At 45.4% G+C, this 21,075-nt stretch overlaps 1 protein-coding gene across 3 annotated transcripts in view; it reads left to right on the forward strand.

Annotated features, from left to right (window-relative positions):
• INSC (INSC spindle orientation adaptor protein) overlaps window positions 1–21,075 on the forward strand; it is a 135,374-nt gene that overhangs the window by 96,124 nt on the left and 18,175 nt on the right. For all 3 annotated transcript variants that reach the window (XM_003910179.4, XM_021926001.2, XM_021926002.2), the window contains 2 exons: window positions 14,274–14,445; window positions 18,456–18,634. In XM_003910179.4, coding sequence (XP_003910228.1) covers window positions 14,274–14,445; window positions 18,456–18,634 — 351 coding nt within the window. The remainder of the gene's footprint in view (window positions 1–14,273; window positions 14,446–18,455; window positions 18,635–21,075) is intronic.

Below are 21,075 nucleotides of genomic sequence, written 5' to 3' on the forward strand. Positions count from 1 at the left end.
TGCAGACCCAGGACTCAAAATCTGATATTGTGAGACCACTGTCCATGCTCTTTTCCTCCATATCATGTTGCTTCCAAAGTTGTGAGAAGTTCTAGAGACACCTGTGAGGGCCTTAATCTCCCCCACTCTCCACCTATGTGCCCTCCCTGGGTCCTGTCCATGCTTGCCACCCTCTGTGACCTGGGCTGCTCAGCCCTGCCCACAGAGGCTCTGGTGAGGTTGGCCATTGTCAGTGTTGAGGATGGAAGATGGTGAAGACCAGGCACAGGCTGGATTGTAGAAACCACAGAGTGACAGGTGAGTGAAGGTGGAATGGGGAAGTGTGGTTCCCTGGGGCTCTTGCCAGCCACCCACTCACTGGGCATGGTTCATGGCCTAATTAGATCACATCAAAGTTCCAGCCTTCCCCTCCTGATTTACTGGCCTGGCCTTCTCACTGCGGTTCGCTTAATTAATTGGCAGTGGGAAACGTGCTGGATTTGGTGAAATTCATCTCTGTTGTGTGGCTTCCCCCTCCTTTCCTTCAACCTTGAAGAGGTTCATTAAATCCTGCACAGTCTCCAGCGGAGTTGTGGGTCTAGACAGGTCACTGCATCCATCCCAGTTACTGCTGTGTCATGCCTGAGCCTTGCCCGGTTTGGGGGACTTGTGTGGTCATAGATTCAGTCATGGTCTCATTCACTTACTCACAGGAAGTCACTTCATCTCTGCTGCTTCATTCCTTCTGTTTGCCAGTCAGTCATTCACTTACTTTTAAACTCACTCAAATTCCAGTGCTTTAGGACGGTGAGGCAGGAGCATTGCATGAAGCCAGACTCGCCTGGGCAATATAGCTAGACACTGCTTCTTAAAAAAATAAGTAAAATAAAATAAAATAATAAGTAAACTTACTCACTCATTTGTTCTCTCACGAAGTCCACCATTAATTCACTCTGCGAATTCCTTTTATCATTGAAGCAGCCTATTACAGTGGAGAGACCGGGAACTAGAGTCAGGCAATCCTGGGTTTGAGCAGATTTTTCTCACTGTGAGCTTGGATATGTTTTCCTGGGAGACTTTCTTAGCACAGTTTCTTGATCAGTAAAATGAACCTATAAAATCTTCCTCATGTATAGTAATATGATGCCTGGCACAGAGTAGGCAGTGAATAAATGGTGGCTACTGTGATTGTGGCAGGTACAATGCTAATCACTGTGACTCTGAAAATGAATGGAAGGTTAGGGTCTGGTGGGGAAGGGAGGGCTGGCATGTGGGAGAGGGGCTGGCCTGGTCAAAGTTGCAGTGAAGTGCACACATGGAGAAGCTGGGTGTGGTGGGGAGATGAGTCCTCATAGCCTTTCCCTTTAACAGATGAGGAAACTGAGACTCAGAGACTGTGTTTCCTCAGTCGTGAATGTAGAGCTTGGATGCAAACCCAAGTCTGGCTGATTCTAAACTCCTGCTCTTTCCTCTGCTACCTGGGGAGAGCTGGTCCTTCTGAGGCAAGGACTGCAGAGGGATGACTCCCTGGGAGCTGAGTTCTCTGTGTTGGCCTGGGCAGGGGCCAGACATGGACACCCACCAAGCAGGGATGGAGGCAAGATGCCAACACACAGCAAAGGCCTCTCCACGAGTGTCTGACAGGCCTTTTGAGGCCCCATTCTTTCTTTTCAGAGTTGTCACGTGGAGGTCTGGTTCATCCGGGCTCCAGCCTCCCCACATCCTAAGCTTCAGGACATCTGTCCTTCCTTCCCTGTGTCCTCATCTGACATCACTCCTCATTCCCAACCCCTGTGCTGGGCTCTGGAGAAAAGACAGGCTCCCTGCCTCCCAGGATAGCTGATGGGGAGAGGCCTAGCAGGACGGACAGTGGTAAGGGCTGTCCCGTGGCCATCAGAGGCTATAGGCAGGAGGCCCCACCTCTGGTGGGGTTGCCGGTGTAGGCAGCACCAAAGAGGCAATGAAGCTGGTCCCAGAAAGGCCAGGGAGGAGCTCCCAGGCAAGCCGGAGGAAAGCAGTCTTAACAAGGGCAGGGGCAGAGGGGACGCCACAGCAGGGAGCCACCCCATGGGGCTCCAAGTCTTTCAGGGTCTCTGTGTTCAGTGAATTGGGAGAGCCCCAAGGAGGAGGCAGTAGTCTCTGGACCTCACTTGGAAGAAGACTTGAGGGAGAAAATGAGGGCCAAGGAGGGAGTAAGGGCCCCAGAGCCACACAGTCCAGCAAGAGCAGATGAACCCAACCTGGTAAGGGTGGACTGCTCACAGTGGCCTTCTGGAGGACTGGAGCTGGCAAGGTGAACTACCGTTACCAAGTGGGAGGATTGCAGGGTTTGGGGAAGGCTGAAGAGAGGTGAGGGAGCAAGTCACTTCTCCTGTCTGAACCCCAGCCTCATCTTCTGTAAAATGGGACTACCACCTTACCACCTCCTTTATAGGGCTGCTACGGTGATGCAATGAAACAATATGGGTGGGTCTTGCAGCAATGATGCCTGCATGGAGAAAGCACTCTGCCTATGTTTGTTTCCTTTTCCTCCTCCCATGCCCATTTGTTTCCACTTTTTCAGGTTGGTCTGGGGAAAACTTCACATTGCCCCCAAAGGACCTGGTTGTTGGGGATTTTGCAATGACTATGGCAGGGTGCCAGGTGCTCTGAGTGGTGAAAGGGAAGGTCAGGGCACTGCTGGTTCAGGGATTGTGGTTGGATGGGGCCAGGTCAGGATGGGGTTAGAGGGGGCTGCAGACTAGAGCTGGACTGGGGACTATGGTCTGGATGAGGGGCTGGAGATGTTAGGGATAGGAAGCTACACGTCTATGGCCATAAGGCGTGGGGGCACTGAAAGCCCAAGGCTCAGACAACCTGCAGGACAGTTCTGGTCATTGTCTTTTCCAGCCTTAAGACCAGAGATGGTCTCACTTTCAAAAGAGCATCCTTTTATTCTCACCCCTCCCTTTTGTTTTATTTTTTCAAATAACGAGTTAGTTCACCCTGTGCTGGAGCCAAGGGGGGAGTTTAATGAAAATCAATACAGAAATTAAAGATGAGGGGAGAGCGGGGAGGAGGGCTCAATTTCAAGTCCAAGAAGAAAATCACCAAGGGCAAGAGCTGGAAAAACTGCTGCCTGTCTCCATGCAGCTCCCTCACGCCCCACCCTCATTTCCTGGGGCAGCTTCTTGGCATCAATAGGCCCTGACAGCTGAGGTGCTGGGCTGAATGAGAGATGAAGACAGAGAGGCCTAGACTGAGCTCTTGAAGTCCCAGAGGCCCTGGGCAGGAGGGAGTGGGCTGCAAGGGGGGGTGGTGCGGAGGCTCTGTGGCCCCTGCTGCTGTTTTACAAGAGTCTCTCTCCACTCTCTGCTCCCTGTATGATTGCAGATGGTCAGAAACAGCTATTTTTTGCAAAAAATGAATAAAAAATTCAAGCAAGCAAAACACCCTCACTTTAATCAGTTTTTCTCACCATTATGCCCATTTGCTTTTCACAGTCATTTTGTAAGGAGGGCAGGGAGAGATGGTCACCTCCATCTTATTTACAGAAGAGCAAATTGAAGCTGGAAAGGATAGAGATACTGGGAGGGACAGAGGCTAGACTGAGAACCCTGCGTTTTTGCTCCTAATCCTAAGTGCGCCCCCTGGTCCCATTAGGTGAATGATGTCATAGTGTGCAGAACCCAAGGCAAAGCTACTATCTTGCTAGAGTTGGTTCTAATATATAAGCCAGGCTGGATAGAGACAGAGGGGCTGTGAATGCAAGGCAAAAAAATCTGCTTAATTTGTCTTGCAATCCTGTCTTTACCTCGGAGTAGCTTTTAGAGAGAGGGAGAAAGAGAATGCCTCTGAATGAAGGTTGCAGGTGCCTCTTCACCCCTCTTTGGCACTCAACCTATCTAGGATTATCAGCTTCCTCCACTCCTCACCCCCAAACACTAGCCTTCAACTCCCATGGGAATGGGCTAAGGCTTTGCAGAGAGCCCCAAGGTCCCAGGTTAGCTGTCTGTGCTGTGACTCTGGCTGACAGGCAGAAAGGAATTGGGGCTGGCACTGTCACTGCCACTCTTCCCAGCCTTGCAAGGGGGCAGGGCCCATGACCGAGCCTTCCCAGAGGGATTGTGGCTTGTTCACTTTCGACATGCCAAAGCTCCTGTCTGTCTGTCTTGATGGCTGGGATGGGGGCATTTAAGGAGGCCAGGATGCAAAGAGGCAGGAACTAAATCAGCCACACTGCCCCACCAGCCCTCTTCCCTTCTAACAAAGATCTAGGCTGAGATTATGGGCCAGTACTTTCCAGACTGAAGGAAGGCCTTGCTGGCTCGGGGACTGCGCCTTTCCTGCCAGGTCCAACCTGAGTTTGGAGAAGGGATGGGGCTGGCAGGCAGTCCGGATGCCTAAGTGCAACAGTGGGTTTGCAGGAGCAGGCTCCGTCCGCGGAGGCTCGGTGGGACCCCATGTGCTGTGCAACAGCGACCCCTGGTGGATAAGAATACCAGTGGCAGCTCCATCAGGCTGCCTGGGGTAGGCTTCTCCTGGGGCTGTTGAGGCTGCTGGTCTCCGGGCTCCAGGACCAACAATCAAGGCCAGTGTGTGGGGCGGAGTGAGTGGGGTAGTAGGGGAGGTTTACAAATTCAATTTTTTTCCTATATAGACACCCAATTGAGCCAGCACCGTTTATTGAAAAGACTATACTTTTCACACTGAATTGAAGTCATACCTTTTTCTTTTTTTTAAAAAATAGTGATATATGCATGAGTCCGTTTCTGGATTTTTTTTCTGTTCCATTAGCCCTTTTGTTCGTCTTGTGCCAATAGAGCACTGGGCCTCTATAGTCTAATACATTTTTCTATTTGGTAACATAAATTTACCAACTTTGTTCTTCTTTAAGATTATCTAGGTAATTCTTAATTTCTTTGCAGTTTTATATACACTTTAGAATCATCTTGTCAATGTCCACAAAAATACCTGCTGAAATGTTGATTGAGATTTTTTAAAATTTAAATTTTTGGAAATGGACATCCTTGTTTTTTTTTTTTTTTTTTGGAGACAGAGTCTCACTCTGTCACCCAGGCTGGAGTGCGGTGGCATGATTCTGGCTCACTGCAACCTCTGCCTCCCGGGTTCATGCGAGTCTCCTGCCTCAGCCTCCCAAGTAGCTAGGATTACAGGTGTGTGCCACCATGCCCAGCTAATTTTGTATTTTTAGTAGAGATGGGATTTCACCGTGTTAGCCAGACTGATCTTGAACTCCTGACCTCATGTAATCCGCCCACCTCAGCCTCCCTGACCTCAGGTGATCCGCCCACCTCAGCCTCCCAAAGTACTGGAATTACAGGCATGAGTCACTGTGCCCCACCAGAAATGGACATCTTAAACAATGTAGAATATCCTAATCAATGAACAAAGTACATATCTCTACTTCATACAAACTGTCTTTAATTTCTCTCAGCAATGTTTTGAGTTTTTAGTGCTGGCATCTTGCACATCTTTTTTAGATTTATTTCTAGTTATGATTTCATGCAAATGTAAATGGTGTTTTTTAATTTTTATTTTCTGTTGTTGCTAATACATAAAAAATACAAATTTGATATTGTATCCAGTAATATTACTTGCTATATTTACTTACTGTTTTTAATAATGTATAGATTCATTAGGGTTTTCTATGTACACAATTATGTCATCTGTAAATAATGACAGTTTTGCTTCTCCTTTTTGAATCCTTCTATTTTTGCATTTCTTGTCTGATTGCATTGGGCAGTATGGTTTTAAATGAGAGCAGTGATAATGGATATCTTTATCTTGTTACTGATTTCAGGTAAAAAGCTGTCAATATTTAATTTATTATTTTATTATTAAGTATGATACCGTTATTATTTTAAGGATTAAAAATGAGGCTCATAGAAGGTGGATAACTTGCTCATTTCACCAAGTCAGCCAGGAGCCCAGGCTTTTCTTGCTCTGAAGGTTGTGCAACTTCCTGGTATTACAGATATCTCTGAAACAGTGCTGCTCGACTCAGGATGTCCATGAGAGTTACTTGAGGAGTTTTACAAACTAATGATATCCCCAGCACTTTAGGAGGTCGAGGCAGGCAGATCACTGCACTCCAACCTGGGCGACAGAGTGAGACCTTGTCTCAAAAAAACAAAAACAAAAATAAAAGCTTAATGATACCAAGACTGTACCACAGACCAATTAAATTCAAATTTCTGGTGGTAAAGTCTGGGTATATGTGTCTTTAAAACTGTCCTAGATGATTCTAATTATCTAAGAACCAGGCTGAGGACCACTGATCTAGAAGCAGATTGGGTACAATTCAGATCCCAGCTGCGCCCAGTAGTGCTTTGCTGAAAACTTGGTATGTTCTTATCAGCACATGCCTAGTAACCCTAGCCCAAAGAGAAATCCACCCCCAAAGCACCTTCAGAGCATCTGTTTGAAAATCGGCTATAGGGAAAATCATCTGCTTAATAGGGAAATTATTTACTCTATATACTCTTAAGTTATTCAATCCATAATTGCTTTCCACCTTAATAACTCATCCCCGCTTTCTCTGCCTATATATCTCTTTCTCTCTCTACGTCACTGACTTGCCTGCCAAACTGGTTGTATAATCCCTTTCATTCATTGTTCCATTCCATATTACACATTAATATTTGTGTTTTTCCATTTAGCTTTTAACTAAAGATTCTTGTTTGACATAGCAAAAGAAGTTGAGTGCTGGGATATATTAGTTTGGAGGAGGATAATATTATCATCCTGAAGACCTATTTTAGCTTCGGTAGCTTTCTATGGAGCTCTCAGCTCTACCACCACTCCGTAAAACAAACACCTCATTGTATAAAGGGAGTCTTTAATTAATCCCTTAGACTGTTACAGACGTCATCCTGAACCTTGTCCCTATCTGGTGTACAGTCCACATTAGCATTCTGCCTCTGACCCATGGGTTTATTTATTCCATGAAATGCTTTGCCCTTTCCCTTGGGCTGTCTGTTATCTTTGCTTCCTTGGACATGACCCTTGCTCCCCTTTCTGATTATAACTGAATTTGCCCTCTAACTATACCCTGGACAAACAGGTCCATCCTGCCTAGACCAATGAGCAGGATTCCAGTCGCTTTGTGATTCCCACTCATCTTGTATCTTCCTGCAGTCTTTAGGTGTCTGGAAGGACAGAAAGAAACAGAAAATTTGGATGTCTCTAGGTCACTCTGCTGCTCCTATGGCTGAGTTTTCAGTGCATTCCCATGATTCTGTTTAATTGTTATAATCCAGCAACCAACTGTACCTCCTTTTCCTTAAAATTAGACACATAAAACAAAAAAAAAAAAACCTCCCTAAAAATCAAAACTAAGAAAAGCAGACTAGTACCAGTGTTATATAATGGGCCTTTGTATATTAGCCTGTGTCCTTTAGATATTTGCCTAAAAACCACCACTGGTGCTTTTCCAATAATCAGTAGGAGAATATTGCCCATAAACCGGATATGATGCTTACTGTACACTTTGGGTTCTTTAACTGCAAGGGTTCTGCTATGGTTTGATTGTGTCCCCCAAGGTTTATATGCTGGAAACAACTCTGTTTCCAACCCAGTGCAACTCTGTTGAGAGCCGGGACCTTTAAGAGGTGATTAGGTCATGAGGGCTCTGTGCCCGTGAATAGATTAACGCTGTTATTTTGGGAGTGGGTTAGATATCTTGGGCGTGGGCTCTTGATAAAAAGAGGAGTTCAGTTTTATGGCCCCCAATCCTTTTATGCAAGATCTCTTGCCCTTCTACCTTCTACTACAGAATGACACAGCAAGTGGGCTCCTGAAACTTGGACTTCACAGCCTCTAGAACTGTAAGAAGTCAGTCTCAGGTGTATTTCATTATAGCAGCATAAAATAGACTAAGACAATTTCCATGCTCTTCCTCCCACTCCCTGGGAAGAATCTCAGCATTTGCCAGCCCCTTCTGTATCCAGACTCCAGGTGCATCAGCTCTGCTGCCCAGATGATGACCAGGCCAGGCCATCCTCATCACCACTTGCATGCCCGCCCATGAGGAAAGTCTGGCTTCAGGCCCAGGCCCATTCCATTCCATGTAAAAGCTAATTATCTATAAGTGCTTCCAGCAGCAATTTCTTTAGGGATGTGAAAGTGCTTTGATTAGATTGTTCTCTTGGCATCATTAAGTTTACAGCAAGGGATGGGAAGTGCGTGATTTGGGGATGGAGACTTTCCTAAAGTGGGACTTGTGTTTGGGGCTGCTGGCCTCAGGGTGGGCTACTTCTGGGCCCATCATGGGAACTAACCTGGCCCTTTCTCCAGCTTCTCCTCTTCTCCCCAGAGGCCCCAATGAGGGAGGCATGGGACAATGAGTGAGGAGGCCAGAATTGGAGTCCTGGCCCTGGCATTAACTTGCCATGTGGCCTGGGTAGTCTCGTCTCCTCCCTGGGCCTCCATTTCCTCATCATTCAGCCCATACTTCATCAGTAAACTGCTGTGTGTTAGGCTTCAGCTGGATGCTGAGAACCTAGAGAGAATTTGGTATAGGAGCTGCCCTGAGGGCTCAAATCTACTTGGGGAATATGCATGTAACCGGATGAGACCATCTAACTTGATAGGTGTTCTAGCTGAGGTCAGACCACAGTGATGTGGCAATGGGGAGAACAGAGATGACCTCTTCTGGGTGAGGCAGGTGCATGCATGTTCACAGAAGAAGTGACATTTGACCAGATCTGAGAGGGGAGCAAGGAGGGAAAACAGGGAAAATGACCGCTTCAGCTTTAAGTGAATTGGGTTTGAGGTGCTGTGGAATATCCAGGCAAATTATGTTTAGAATTAAATATAAAATGATAAGATAGCAGTGTGGAATGTAGATGTGGATCTCAGAAAAGAGGGCTAGGTTTGGGGGTCATTGTAGGGAGTCACTGAGGCAACTTGTGTTTGGGGGCCTTTGTCTGATATGGAGTAAACAGGTCTGGCTGCAAAACCTGTTATATGCCAGTTGAGATGAATGCAAAGGAGGAGAGGCCAACAGAGCAAATGGTAAAAAGTGGTGAGCTAGGGAGGAGCCCAAAATGTGGCAACATAAAGTCTCAGCAGGAGATCAGGGCAAGATGGAGAGAACTGAATTCTCAGGAGCAGTAGAGGTTACAGAGAGGCCAAGTGAGAGAGGAACTAAGAGATTGAGATTTGCATCAGACAATTTCTCAAATCCTTTGTAAGCATATGATTTCTCTCTCCCCTCTCTCACTTTCTCTCTGTCTCACTCTCCATTTTCTTGTTGCTGTGTGTCTTTGCGTCTTCATCTCTGTCTTTATTTCTGCTTCATCTCTGTGTCACTGTCCAGGTCAGCATCTATCACAATGTAGGTGCTCAGGAAATGTTTATTGAACTATAGAAATGCAGGGATAGTACTGACTTTCTCTTTATTTCCTTCTGAGGAGTTGCAATTGTTCATTGCATTGTTCCTAGTCAGTAATCCAAACAGAAATCACTCCCATTTTAAAAGTCCTGGTTCTGTGCTGCATGACTGAAGGATGTCTAAACAAGTGGTTAAACTTTGGGCCCCAATCCAAAGAGCTGACGTTCTTGCTGTGATCTCAGTCCCAAAAGAGTGTGCAGAAAGGAGTTCTGGAGAGAAGCCCTGTCAGGAGGCTGGGACAGGCAGAAGTGGGGTGAACCTAGGATTCAGGGCCCCAAGTCAAGGAGCCATCAGGTGGGGAGGGGAGGGAATGATGGTGCCACCATGTGGCAGGCACTATACATGCATTCTCTCATTTAATAATTCCAATGGTCCTCTGAAGTTGTTACTTTTAGCCACATTTTATAAGGAGAAAAAAACCTGTGAGATTGGTATTATTCCTGTTTTACAGATAAAAGCTCAAAGTAGGTGTATTAGTCTGTTCTCACATTGCTGTAAGGACATACCCAAGACTGGGTAATTTATAACCGAAAGAGGCTTAATTGACTCTCAGTTCCACAGGACTGGGGAGGTCTCAGGAAACTTACAATCATGGTGGAAGGGGAAACAAATACATCCTTCTTCATATGGCAGCAGCAAGGAGAAGTGCAGAGCAAAGCGGGGGGGGGTGAGGGGAAGCCCCTTATAAAATCATCAGATCTCATGAGAACTCACTCACTATCACAAGAACAGCATGACTCAATTTCCTCCCACCAGGTCCCTCTCATGACATGTGGGGATTATGGGAACTACAGTTCAAGGTGAGATCTGGGTGGGGACACAGCCAAACTATATCAGTAGGTAAGAAAATTGTTCAGCTAGTAAAGGATAGAGGCAGGATTCAGACCTGGGTAGGCCTAACTCTAATGTCTGTGCATGTTCTGATGCTACAGGGATTGCCTCAGGTGCTGGGAAGCCCAGAACCCAGTGGTGTGGGGCGCTTGAGTGGACTCCTACTATGGTGAGCTGGGCTGTGCAAGAGCTGCTGAGATGGTAATGAATATGAAGATCAACTTGCTGGCAGCAGACCAAGTGGCCGGTCAGCTGCATCCGAACCAAACGCTATTAAAATTTGGCCCCTATGAAAAGACAGTAAACAGGCAATTCATAGTAGAGGAGATCCAACTTGCAAAAAACAAAAGCCAAAACAAACCAAATCAAAGCAAAATAATGATATTAAAAGTCTTTCCACCTCATTAGTAAGTGGAGACATGCAGGTTAAAATACAATTTTTATAGCCATAAAATTGAAAAAATTTTAAAATCTGCCAATAGCAAGTATTGGCAAGAATCTGGTGTAAGTGTGATTACGTATTACTGGTGGGAATAAAAATTACTACTATCATGTTGCAAAACACTTTGGCAATACCAATAAAGCTAAAGATGTGGAAACACTATGCCCTAGGAATTCCACTCCTAGATTGGGATCTCTGAAGAAACTGGCACATGTTCACCAGAAGACATTTAGAAGAATATTTATAGCAGCACTGTCCATTATAGCAAAAACTGGGAAGCCACTCAGACACCCATCGACGGGAGAATGCATAAATGAATTGAAATTGATTTATATAATGAAATACCATACAACAGTGAGAATAAATTGATCATAGCTACATGCAACAAAAAAAAAGAGGTTTCATAAACAAATACTGACTGGAGAGAAAAGTCAATTGCTATATTCAACATACCATTTATGTCAAGTACAAATCTTATAAAACTAACAGTGGATACATGCAATAAACCTCTGAGGAAAACAAGGGAATAATATGCATAAAACTCAGAGTAATGGTCCATCCAGCAGGAGAAATCAGAGGTATGACACCATGAAAGGTATGCAGGGGACTTCTTGATTTTATTTCTAAGACTAGAATTTCTGGATATTAGGCATATACATCTACACCTACAGGTGTTCATTTTATTATTTGTTAAAACTTATTCTCTCTCTCTCTCTATATATATATAAAATATGTACATATATATATATATATATTTCCCTTTCAAAGGGATAATTAATGTTACCAAAAGAGATCTGAAATGTATAAAACAAATTAAAAGGGATCAAGACAATGGGCAATTGGCAATTGTATAGACAACTCCATAGATCCTCTGGAAACCAAAGGACAGTGAAGGAATTGGGATCTACATCAGGACGGGGTCACTTTCCTGGGGTCAATAATCGATTTAAGTTCTCATGTTGGCTGTTTCTCCAATGGTATCTTTTCCTATAATTGCCTTTACTTACAATAGCTCCTCCATCTACAATGCCATTCCTTTAGCTTTACTTGTCTAAAGTGTGTCCTTAAGTATTAGGTCGAATTTTACTTTATTGTATTTATTTCCCGCTTACTAAAGGCCTACTACATGCCAGACCTGGAGCAGCCAGGAGTTAACAAGTTGTGGTCCCCAGGCTTGCAGAGATGGCAGGGGAACAGGGGAGGAGACAGACAAAGGAGCAGAGAATCACACAGTATTAGTGCTCTTCCGAATTGCTGGCACATAAAAGTCAGCTGTGGAGCTGTTAAAAAGCAGATTCTCAAGCCTCCCTGGCGATTCTGGTGGAATAGGTCTGGGTGGGGTACAGGAACTTGCTCTTAGGAAACTCTCACTGAATTTGATGCAGCTGGTTCACAGACCTCACTTGGAGAAACAGGGCCTGTTGGTGTGATAAATATGACAATGATAGCAAAGGTACTTGGGCATGGGAGCCCCAAAGTGGGCCATGTCTCCCACCTGAGGCATGGACATTAAGTCAGGGTAACCTCCAGGAGGCCCCTCTGTAGAGCATCTTCATTTGTAATTTGTAGGTGTGAATCACCTTCCCCACTGCAGTGGACACTGTTCCCAGCACAAGGCTTGGCATGCAGTATATGTCAGGGATGTTTTATTCAGTGGGGTTTCAGAGCAGCAGTCTGGACTAGGGAGCAGGCCTGGCAGCCAGGCCTTGGGTGGCAGCAGACCCTGGGGACCATCAACTCCTTGGCCTTTCCGGTATGTTCAGATTGGCCTATCTCCAAGCATGTGTTGGGGATTAGGGCAAGTTACTGGTTTGGGTCCGACTGGTATTCACATCTGAGCTGGGAACCAGGATAGCATCTGCAACCACGTTGAGATTAAGGAGACGGGATTGTTAGAGACATTTCTCCACTAATGATCCTATAACTTCTTAGCAACGAGCTTGATCTGTGCTGGAAGGATGAAAGGGATGAAGGCCAGATGGGGTAAGAGGTTTCTTATGATGGCAATAGGGCTGCTTCCTGCTTCTAGTCCCTGCTTCCCTTCCCTTTTCTAGGCCCAAACAACGCCCCTCTCTGAAGGCCTGTTAGTTAAACACCTGGCATGAGTCCAGTTCTGCCAGGGACCACATGGCTGCTGTTTGTTTCCTTTTATTAAGCACATCCAGGTGAGTTTTATTGCGGACAGTTCCCTGGGCTCCTGTTTCCACATTTATCTCCTCTGAGTCTGAGATTGCCAAAGGCTTTCACAGCTAATGGACCTTACAGCTCCCAAGAGCCATTTAAGGGAGGCACAGAACTCAGTGGTGGTAATTAGTCAAACGAAATGCAGACCTCTGGAGGCCCACAGGAGCTGAGTGGCAGGAAGATATAGGGACAGAAGCCTCAGGTCTGTGGCAGGTGTAGGGAATGAGCACGGGCTGCTCCTCACCCACCTCTCCTGTTCTTCCCCTGCCTCATCCCTACCTCCCACTCCCAACCTGAGAAGGACTTGGTGCTTGGTGGCAGGGTCCCCAGGCAGGCTGGTGCCCAGGGCATTTGAGGGGCTGCAATAGCACTGCAGAGCTAATCTTGACAAGCTCCTGCCCTCTTTTTCTCCAGCAAGTTTTGTGTACTGACCCTGATGGAGGCTGAGGTCTGAGCTCAGATGCCACTTCTTAGGAGGCAGCATAATCAAAACCTGGGTTTTGACACCAGGACCATTTGAGTTTGAATGCTCTACCAACTGCTTTTAAAGTTCTTGATCTGGGGCAAGTCAATGAACCTTTCTGGGCCTCAGCTTTCTCATCTGTAAAATGGGGATAATAATACTGACCTCAGAGGGTTATTGTAAGGAATAGATTGTATAATAACATGTGCACTCTATAGAATGGTGCCTGGCACACTGTAAGCACATGCTCAGCAGAAGCTGTTATCATACCAAAAGCAGGTCTGGTCCAGGCAGAGCTTGGAAACATGTTCTTATCTGGCACTAATGTCCCACCAGTTTCAGGTTTGCTCCTTACTGGTTGGGCACAGAAAGCAAGGCCTCCAGGGAAGCAGCCCCATTTCTATCAGGGAGGATGGTGGAGGACAAGATGGGGAAGGAAATACTAAGCTCATCCTGTTGCTAAATATGAGGAAGAAACCAACATTTCTTGAGCATCTCTTCTTATCAGGCATTGCCTGCTTTATCTCTTCAATCCCACAACACCCTGTTGAAGGGTGATGAAACAGAATCTCAGAGAGGCTAACTGACTAATGCCAAGTCACATAGCAAGGAAGAGGGGTCCAGGATTAGAGGTCGGGGATGTGAGATTTCTAAGTGACTATTCTTTTATGACAATTTGCTGTGGTTGATGACCAGGGTCCTGCCTCTGGACACTTGACTTGCTGTCTGCTCTCTAGGAGGCCCATGGAAGGTTACTGATCTCCGCTGGACTCAAAGGAGGGGCCTCCAGGTGCCAGAATTTGAGTCATTCTGAGGGCCTTTTCACTGGATTGTCCCTGGCTCCACATGGGGTCCTGGGCTGTTCTGGGAAGCCAGAGCTGGCTTCCATGTAGGGGGTGCTGAATCTGTCTCATTAATGCCATGGGCAGTGGTGTTCACCCAGAATGCACAGGGGAGCTCCCTCTCTCCATCTGCAGGTGGATGGCGTTCTGTGCTTGGCCGACATCCTGACTGACGACAGCCACTCAGAGGCCACACGGGCTGAGGCTGCAGCTGTGGTGGCCCAGGTCACCTCCCCACACCTGCCCGTCACCCAGCACCTCAGTAGCTTCATGGAGAGCATGGAGGAGATCGTGACAGCCCTCATCAGTGAGTCACCCTGGGCAGTGGGACCACTAGGAGAGAGGGCCTTGGCACAGTTGTCTTCAGGAATAGCCAGGAAGGCCTTCCCATCTGCCACTCATTGCACCCCAAATATCTCCTGCATAGATGATCACATTTGCTGAAATCCCACCATTAATGGATCTGAATTAGGCTTTGATGAGCTCTGTTGTCAAGAGTTTCCTATTAAAATGTGTGTGGCCCTCTGAGAAGCAACCTGAATTATTGTCAGTTTGGGATTCAATGGCCTTTCAGAAGGGAGTCCAGGACAAGCCCTAGAAAGGAGTGGTGCCTCAAATTTTGAGGTTCAGATACTCAGATTGAGAGACTCTGATAGGCATTTTTCCTAAAGTCTCAGTCCTTGTACCCAGTGACTATGAGAGTAATGACTGGGGAAAATGGTTTCTCAGAGAGCACCAGCCCACCACAACCTGCTGCCTGAAAATCCCACCATTGGTCTCACATCATGGGGCCTTGAAAGCATTGACTCCTCTAGGTTCCCCTATTCAAACGTATGTATCCCTGGCAGGAGAATCATAGATCCGTATCTGAAATATGCTCTTTTCTTAGTTTTCCTTTGCTAAATTATAGAAACTGAAAGGGCCAGTCTGGATAACAATCCCCAGGGAGTTTTTTGTGACCCACCTCTTTCTTTTAAAAGTGCTAGTGCTAGTAGTGATCTGTGTTTCTATTTCTCTGTCACTCTCTTTATATCTATATCTAATTGAAATGAAATGAAAGTTAATTTCATCAGAAAATTTAGGATTAGCTCTTGGAGTGACCATGTCAGGGCTGGAAATATCTGAAATAGCACGAACTTAGGGGCAACATAGAACATTGGGCTAGGAGTCAGAACCCTGGGTATGGACTCAGGCTTTTCACTTATCCATTCAAGTGGCTATGTGCAGCAAGCCTGTGGCGGTGCTGTGTGAGGTCCCGCCACTCACTTCTTACCATGTCACATTGTAAAACCCACTTCACAGTTTTCCTAATATAAACAAGACATTGCAACTAGTTTCTCTCAAGGGTCCTTCTAACTCCAGAATTTGGAGATCTGCAAGTACTTCGCACATAGGAGACATCAGTTAAGTTGACTTTATGGCTGATTCTAGTCATGTGGGCAGTGGTACTCACAGGTCAGGCTAGGAGGATCAATTTGCCAATGTCCACATTTATTCAAAATTGAGAAAACATAGAAGCCCATTGTTGAAAGTCTTGGCTCGGGGGAGCTCAAGAGACCCTACAGTTTCAAGCATACTCTCTGGGTGAAGAAATCTAAGCCTAGAGGGGTTAAGTTACTTTCTCAAGGCCACACAACAGCACTAGGACTCACTTATGCCAGGAGTCTCATATTCAACATCCACCAGAGCCTGGTAAGAAACGTAAATGAGTTGAAGAGAGGCAGGTGGAAGAATAAAGGTGTTTGAGTCCTGTGTCAAATTGAAAAGTCCATGCACTGTCTAAAGGGGTGGTCACTGGTAAATTTCAGTTGATTGTTACCATGTAGGAAAGGCATAGACTTTTAAAGATAAGACAAAAATTGTTAACTTCATAGAAAATTTCTCAATTTATAAACATTATCAAATAAATGAAAGTACATATATTCAAAGTGACCTTTCACTATTGTCATATATTCATTCCTGCTTCACTGCCCAGGCTGGGTTTCTCCCTGGAGCCAAGGAATCTTCCTATTTATTTCATCCTGATGAAGACGCATTGTATAGTCCACTCTGAGATTCAGCAGATATCTTCTGGGCAGGAAGCCAGAGCTCTGTTCTTTGGTGGGAAATAGCCCTCCAAATTCTTGCCATTCCCTGGAAACATTTATAAATGAGTCACTGGAATCCTCAATTTAATCTTCCTAACACATCCCAGGTGACTCAGACTGTAGTTCAAATAAATGTGTAGCAAAATTAAAAGGCACTTAGTTGGTTGTGTTAATAATTGCTGTGTCAGCAGCAATAGCAACTGAATGAGAATGAGGGGGAGTGTTAGGACCTAGAAGGAATCTTATAGCAAAGTGGGCCGATGAGCTCTGTAGACTCACCCAAAACCTTGGATGTAGGGAGGTGGCCTGGAAGGGGTTGGGGACTCCAGTGATTTCCCCAAAATCAGAGGATAGGGCAATCATTGGATAAAGGGAATCAGAGTTCTTAATACCTTGGCTAATCTGTTGTTCCAGTCCTGGGTGGTTGGATCAAGAGTTTGAATTATCTAATGGTCAAACCTGGGCTGTGGGGAGCAACATTGCCCAGAGGGAGGCATTACCTTCCTGATAGAACCGAAACGCACGTCTGTGGAAGCATTGCTGGGAATGAGTCAAAGAGGCTGAGAGACCAGATGCAACTTGGAGTGTAGAAAGAATGGGGACTTCGGAGTCAGGCAGACCTGGATTTGATTCTAACCTCAAAGAGTTACTTACTGGCCATAAGACCAGGGGCAAATCACTTAACATTTCAATCCTCAATTTCTTTATTTATAAAATAGTGATAAAAATGGGATTGTTGTAAGGATTAAATGATGTAATGAAGTAAAAAATATGTACAGCAGTGAGTAACACTCAATAAATGGTAGCTGCTGCTACTACTAGCTTCTCTAAGATTCAGCTAGTTGTAAATGTGGACAATCATTTTCTAATTTGAGGGTATTCAGAATTTAATGGCACAGTGCAAGGCCCACTGCAGGTGTTAGACTAATGTTATTGGTAGAAAAAGGGTTTTACTACTAAAACTAAAAGATAGGGATCAGAATGTGCATTCACAGGTAGGTGCCAAGAGGTGGCTGGAAGTATAGACTGTCTGGAGGCAAGAACTAGGGACCAGGATAGAAGATAGCTCAATTTTGTCTCCCGAACTTTCTTTCTCTCCTGGGACTCTTTTCCTGAAGTATGGCCTTGGCTCCTGTGGTTTTGTAGAGGTGTTATCAGTAGGAGAGGGACTGGACTGGAGAAGTACCTTGATTGATAGTCAAGTTGGAGCTGAGGGCCAGGCATCAGGTCCACTGAAATGGGGGAAGCACCATGGATAGAGCCCATCTATGCCTCCTCCTTTGGTGGGCGTCCATTCCAGGTTCTGTGGAGCCCATGGAGGATGTGTCAGGTGGTGGAAGGATGAGGTCACTCTGCTCCTTAAAGGCCCTTAGTACAATTACAGATGGTAAATGGGGGAATTTGGTAGGGCTAAGCTAGGACCACCAGGATTAGAGACAAAGAGCCTGACATTCAGAAACTTGGTATAGGACTTTCTTGCTGCCAGATGACCCTTATCCTGGGACTGAAAGAAAGCACCGAAGCTCTGTTGATGGCAGCTGGAGGGGTATAGTCTCTCTCTTTCACCTTTAGTCTCTTCCTTAAGGCAAGCTTAGCAGCAGGCTAGTGTGCATTACCGGAGACACAAATGGACTGGGAGCTCCTTCCCGACTCACAGGCTTTATATCTCTTTTTCCTTTGGTCTAGAATATTCTGTTTCCCCAAGTATTTTTATGACTGGCCCATTTCTTCCCTTAAGGTCTCAGCTGTAAAGTCACATTCTTAGGGACACCTTTTGTTGCACACCTCAGCAGACCGCTAGTTATTCTCTCTTAGCACTTGTTTATTTTCTCCCTCGTGTTTATCAGACTTTGTAATTATGTACAGTAATTTTTTTAAAGTTTATTTTCTCTTGCCCACTAGTAGAGTGTGAGCTCAACAAGGGCAAGGACCTGACCTGTTTTGTTCACTATGCCATCCCAAGACCCCAGTGGTGCCTGACACATAGTTTTCATTCAATAAATACTTATTGGATGAAGGATTGAGTAGAGTTACATACCAGGTTTCAAATCCCATTTGCCACCTGTGTAGACAGATACTGTTCCCTCTTAGTAGCCACTTTCCTCATCTGTAATATGGCTATTATAACACCTGCTCAAAAGATCTCCCAGAGCTACTGTGGAAACCAAATGAGACAACTGATATGAAAACACTTGGCACGGAAGTTATATTCTTTCTCATTGCCATCCAGAACTGTGCCAAGAGGCCTCATCAGGGGAAGTCTTCCTGCTGGCCTCTGCGGCCCTTGCCAACATCACGTTCTTTGATACAATGGCCTGCGAGATGCTCCTGCAGCTGAACGCCATCCGTGTCCTCCTGGAAGCCTGCAGTGACAAGCAGAGAGTGGACACGCCTTACACTCGGGACCAGGTAAGATGCCCAGAAGGCACTGAGCCCAGGGCCCATGGCCATGGATACAGAGGTTACGAGGCCAGCGCTTAGTTTCTGAGGCAGGGGAGAGAGCATGGGGGTACTGTTAGTTTTGCATGCTATAGGAAGGTAAATATTCTCCACATTTCTCATTGACTTTGAAGCCTCTTATGAGACCTCCTACCCCCTTTACCCATCCCATTATGAGTTTTACATGCTGCAGGAAGGTAAAGGAATATGTTTTCCATGTCTCTCATTGACCTTGAAGCCTCTCTATGAGATCTCCTACCTGCTTTGTCCATCCCAGCCACTATAGGGCCTTCCTCAATCTCTGTTCAGATTGCCTGTTCTTGGAGACAGAAAGACCCACGGAAGGTGCTTAGACATCCTCTGAAGGTCTGTGTCTGGTCATGTTGGTGACCATCTGACACTGAACCCTATAGTGAACTGCTTCCCTCTTTACCTCCATGAGAAACAGGGGCTTGGAGCAGAACCTTCATTCGGGGCCTCAGCCTCCACATCAGTCATAATTTTCTTTGTATATTTGAGCTCCATGAAAGGTTTTCTTTGGTAGAAGAGGGGTTTTACTACTAAAAGTGTTCGAAGACATAGAATGGGGGTATTTTAAAGGCTCTTTGAACTCTGATGTTCTAGAATATTATCCCATTTCACCTCTGGCCACACTTGGCCTCCCACATCACCACCAAGCAGTAGGGGTGGTAGATTAGGTGGTCTCTGTAAATTCCTCCCAGTACCTGAGCTCTAAGTTACATGATCCTCTCATCCTCAACTCAGCTTATCCCTGTCTGCATTTTAGCCCCCACAACATCACCTCTTCCAGCCTTCTCTCTTAACTGAAGCTGCTTTGGTTTCTGTTCCATGCCAGCAGCTCCAGGAAGGCCTTCCCTGATGGTTTTGGCTCTCTGGAATTGCCTCCTTTTCTTAGAATTCATGCCTCACAATGCAGTGTTGACTTATCTAATAACATTTATTCCTCTTAATTATTTCATGTGATTTTCTTCCTCTGAGGGCATGATCCATGTTCTGTATTTCCCTAGGATTTTTAAAGGCCTCTAGTGTAGAGCTGGTGCCTTTGGTGAAGTTCCCCGAACTTTGTCAGTTATTTCTTATACTTAGAATCGCCTGTGAAAGGGCAGCTGACCATAGAGGCTCCTGTTCGGAGAGAATTTTCTAGTATCTAAGCATTTGTATATGAGGGTTCTAAAAATACTGTGACACTGGTGATATTTGCCCCATTTTATAGATAAGAATATTTTGGCTCAAGAGGATGTCCCCAAAATTAAATGGTTGGCAGGCAGCTAGCTAGCATTTAAATGAGGATTAAATTTAAATCCTGACTTAGACCTTGATCTTTGACTCTCATCTGCTGTTATCTTTGAAGAAAGGAGGTGGTGCTGCTGTTGAACCACAGACTGAATGTTGGTCCTGCCTGGGCCATTTATCAACTGAGCGACATTCAGCAAGTCAAAGGCTCCTGGTTGTTGGATTTTCACATCTATTAATTGGGACATTAATGTTTACATTGCAGGGTTATTGTGAGGGTGAGTGTAATAAGATATGCAAGGACCTGATATAAGGCTTAGCCCCTACTGAGTTCTTAATAAATGGTGAATATAATTACTTTTTAAACCTGATGCTCCAAAGAAGAGCATGAGTAGTGAATTATCCAAAATCCTCAGCTTGGCCCTCCAAACTATATATGATATGTATGATTCCAGACTTCCTTTCCAGTCTAATCTTATTACTTCTAAGAGTTGGAGAAGTCCCCATAGAGACAAGGTGTGACAGTAACAGATAGAGTGGTGGTACCCTGGTTGACTATTGGCCTGATTGACTCCTGAGGGAGACATGCCCCATGTCTACCCTTGGTAGTGGGGAGGGAGACAGGAGGGCCCACCCTTTGTGATCTGCCTTACTCATGCTCTTGTTCTCTTCAGATAGATACCTCCAGTTGCTGGGTCTCTCATCTATCTGACATAATTTTAGGTGCCTTCACCTTCAAGTGCCTCTCCTGTGGCAGACTCTAGTCATTTCATACAAGATCCAGTAGTGAGGCAATAAGACAAGGAATTCTGGATTCAGACAACCTGAGTTTGAAGCTTTTTTGCTATTAATAATCATGTCACCTTGGGCAATTCACTCTGAGTCTCACTTTCTTAATTTGTAAAATGGAAACAAATAATACATATTTTACAAAGTTGAAATAAGAATTAAATAAATTAATAAATATAAACTCTTGGTACAGACGCTGGCACATAGAAGCTATTAAATCAATGGAAGCCACCGTCAATGTTATTACAATTGGCCTTTGAATGTGTGGCACACAGCATTGAATGGGAACCTCCAGAGAGGAGTTCCCTCATCTGTAAAATGGGCATGACTTCTTCCATCTTGGACGTCCTGTGTCTCTATGTGTAGAA

This window comes from Papio anubis, chromosome 12 (assembly GCF_008728515.1).
Source record: "Papio anubis isolate 15944 chromosome 12, Panubis1.0, whole genome shotgun sequence".
Taxonomy (NCBI): domain Eukaryota; kingdom Metazoa; phylum Chordata; class Mammalia; order Primates; family Cercopithecidae; genus Papio; species Papio anubis.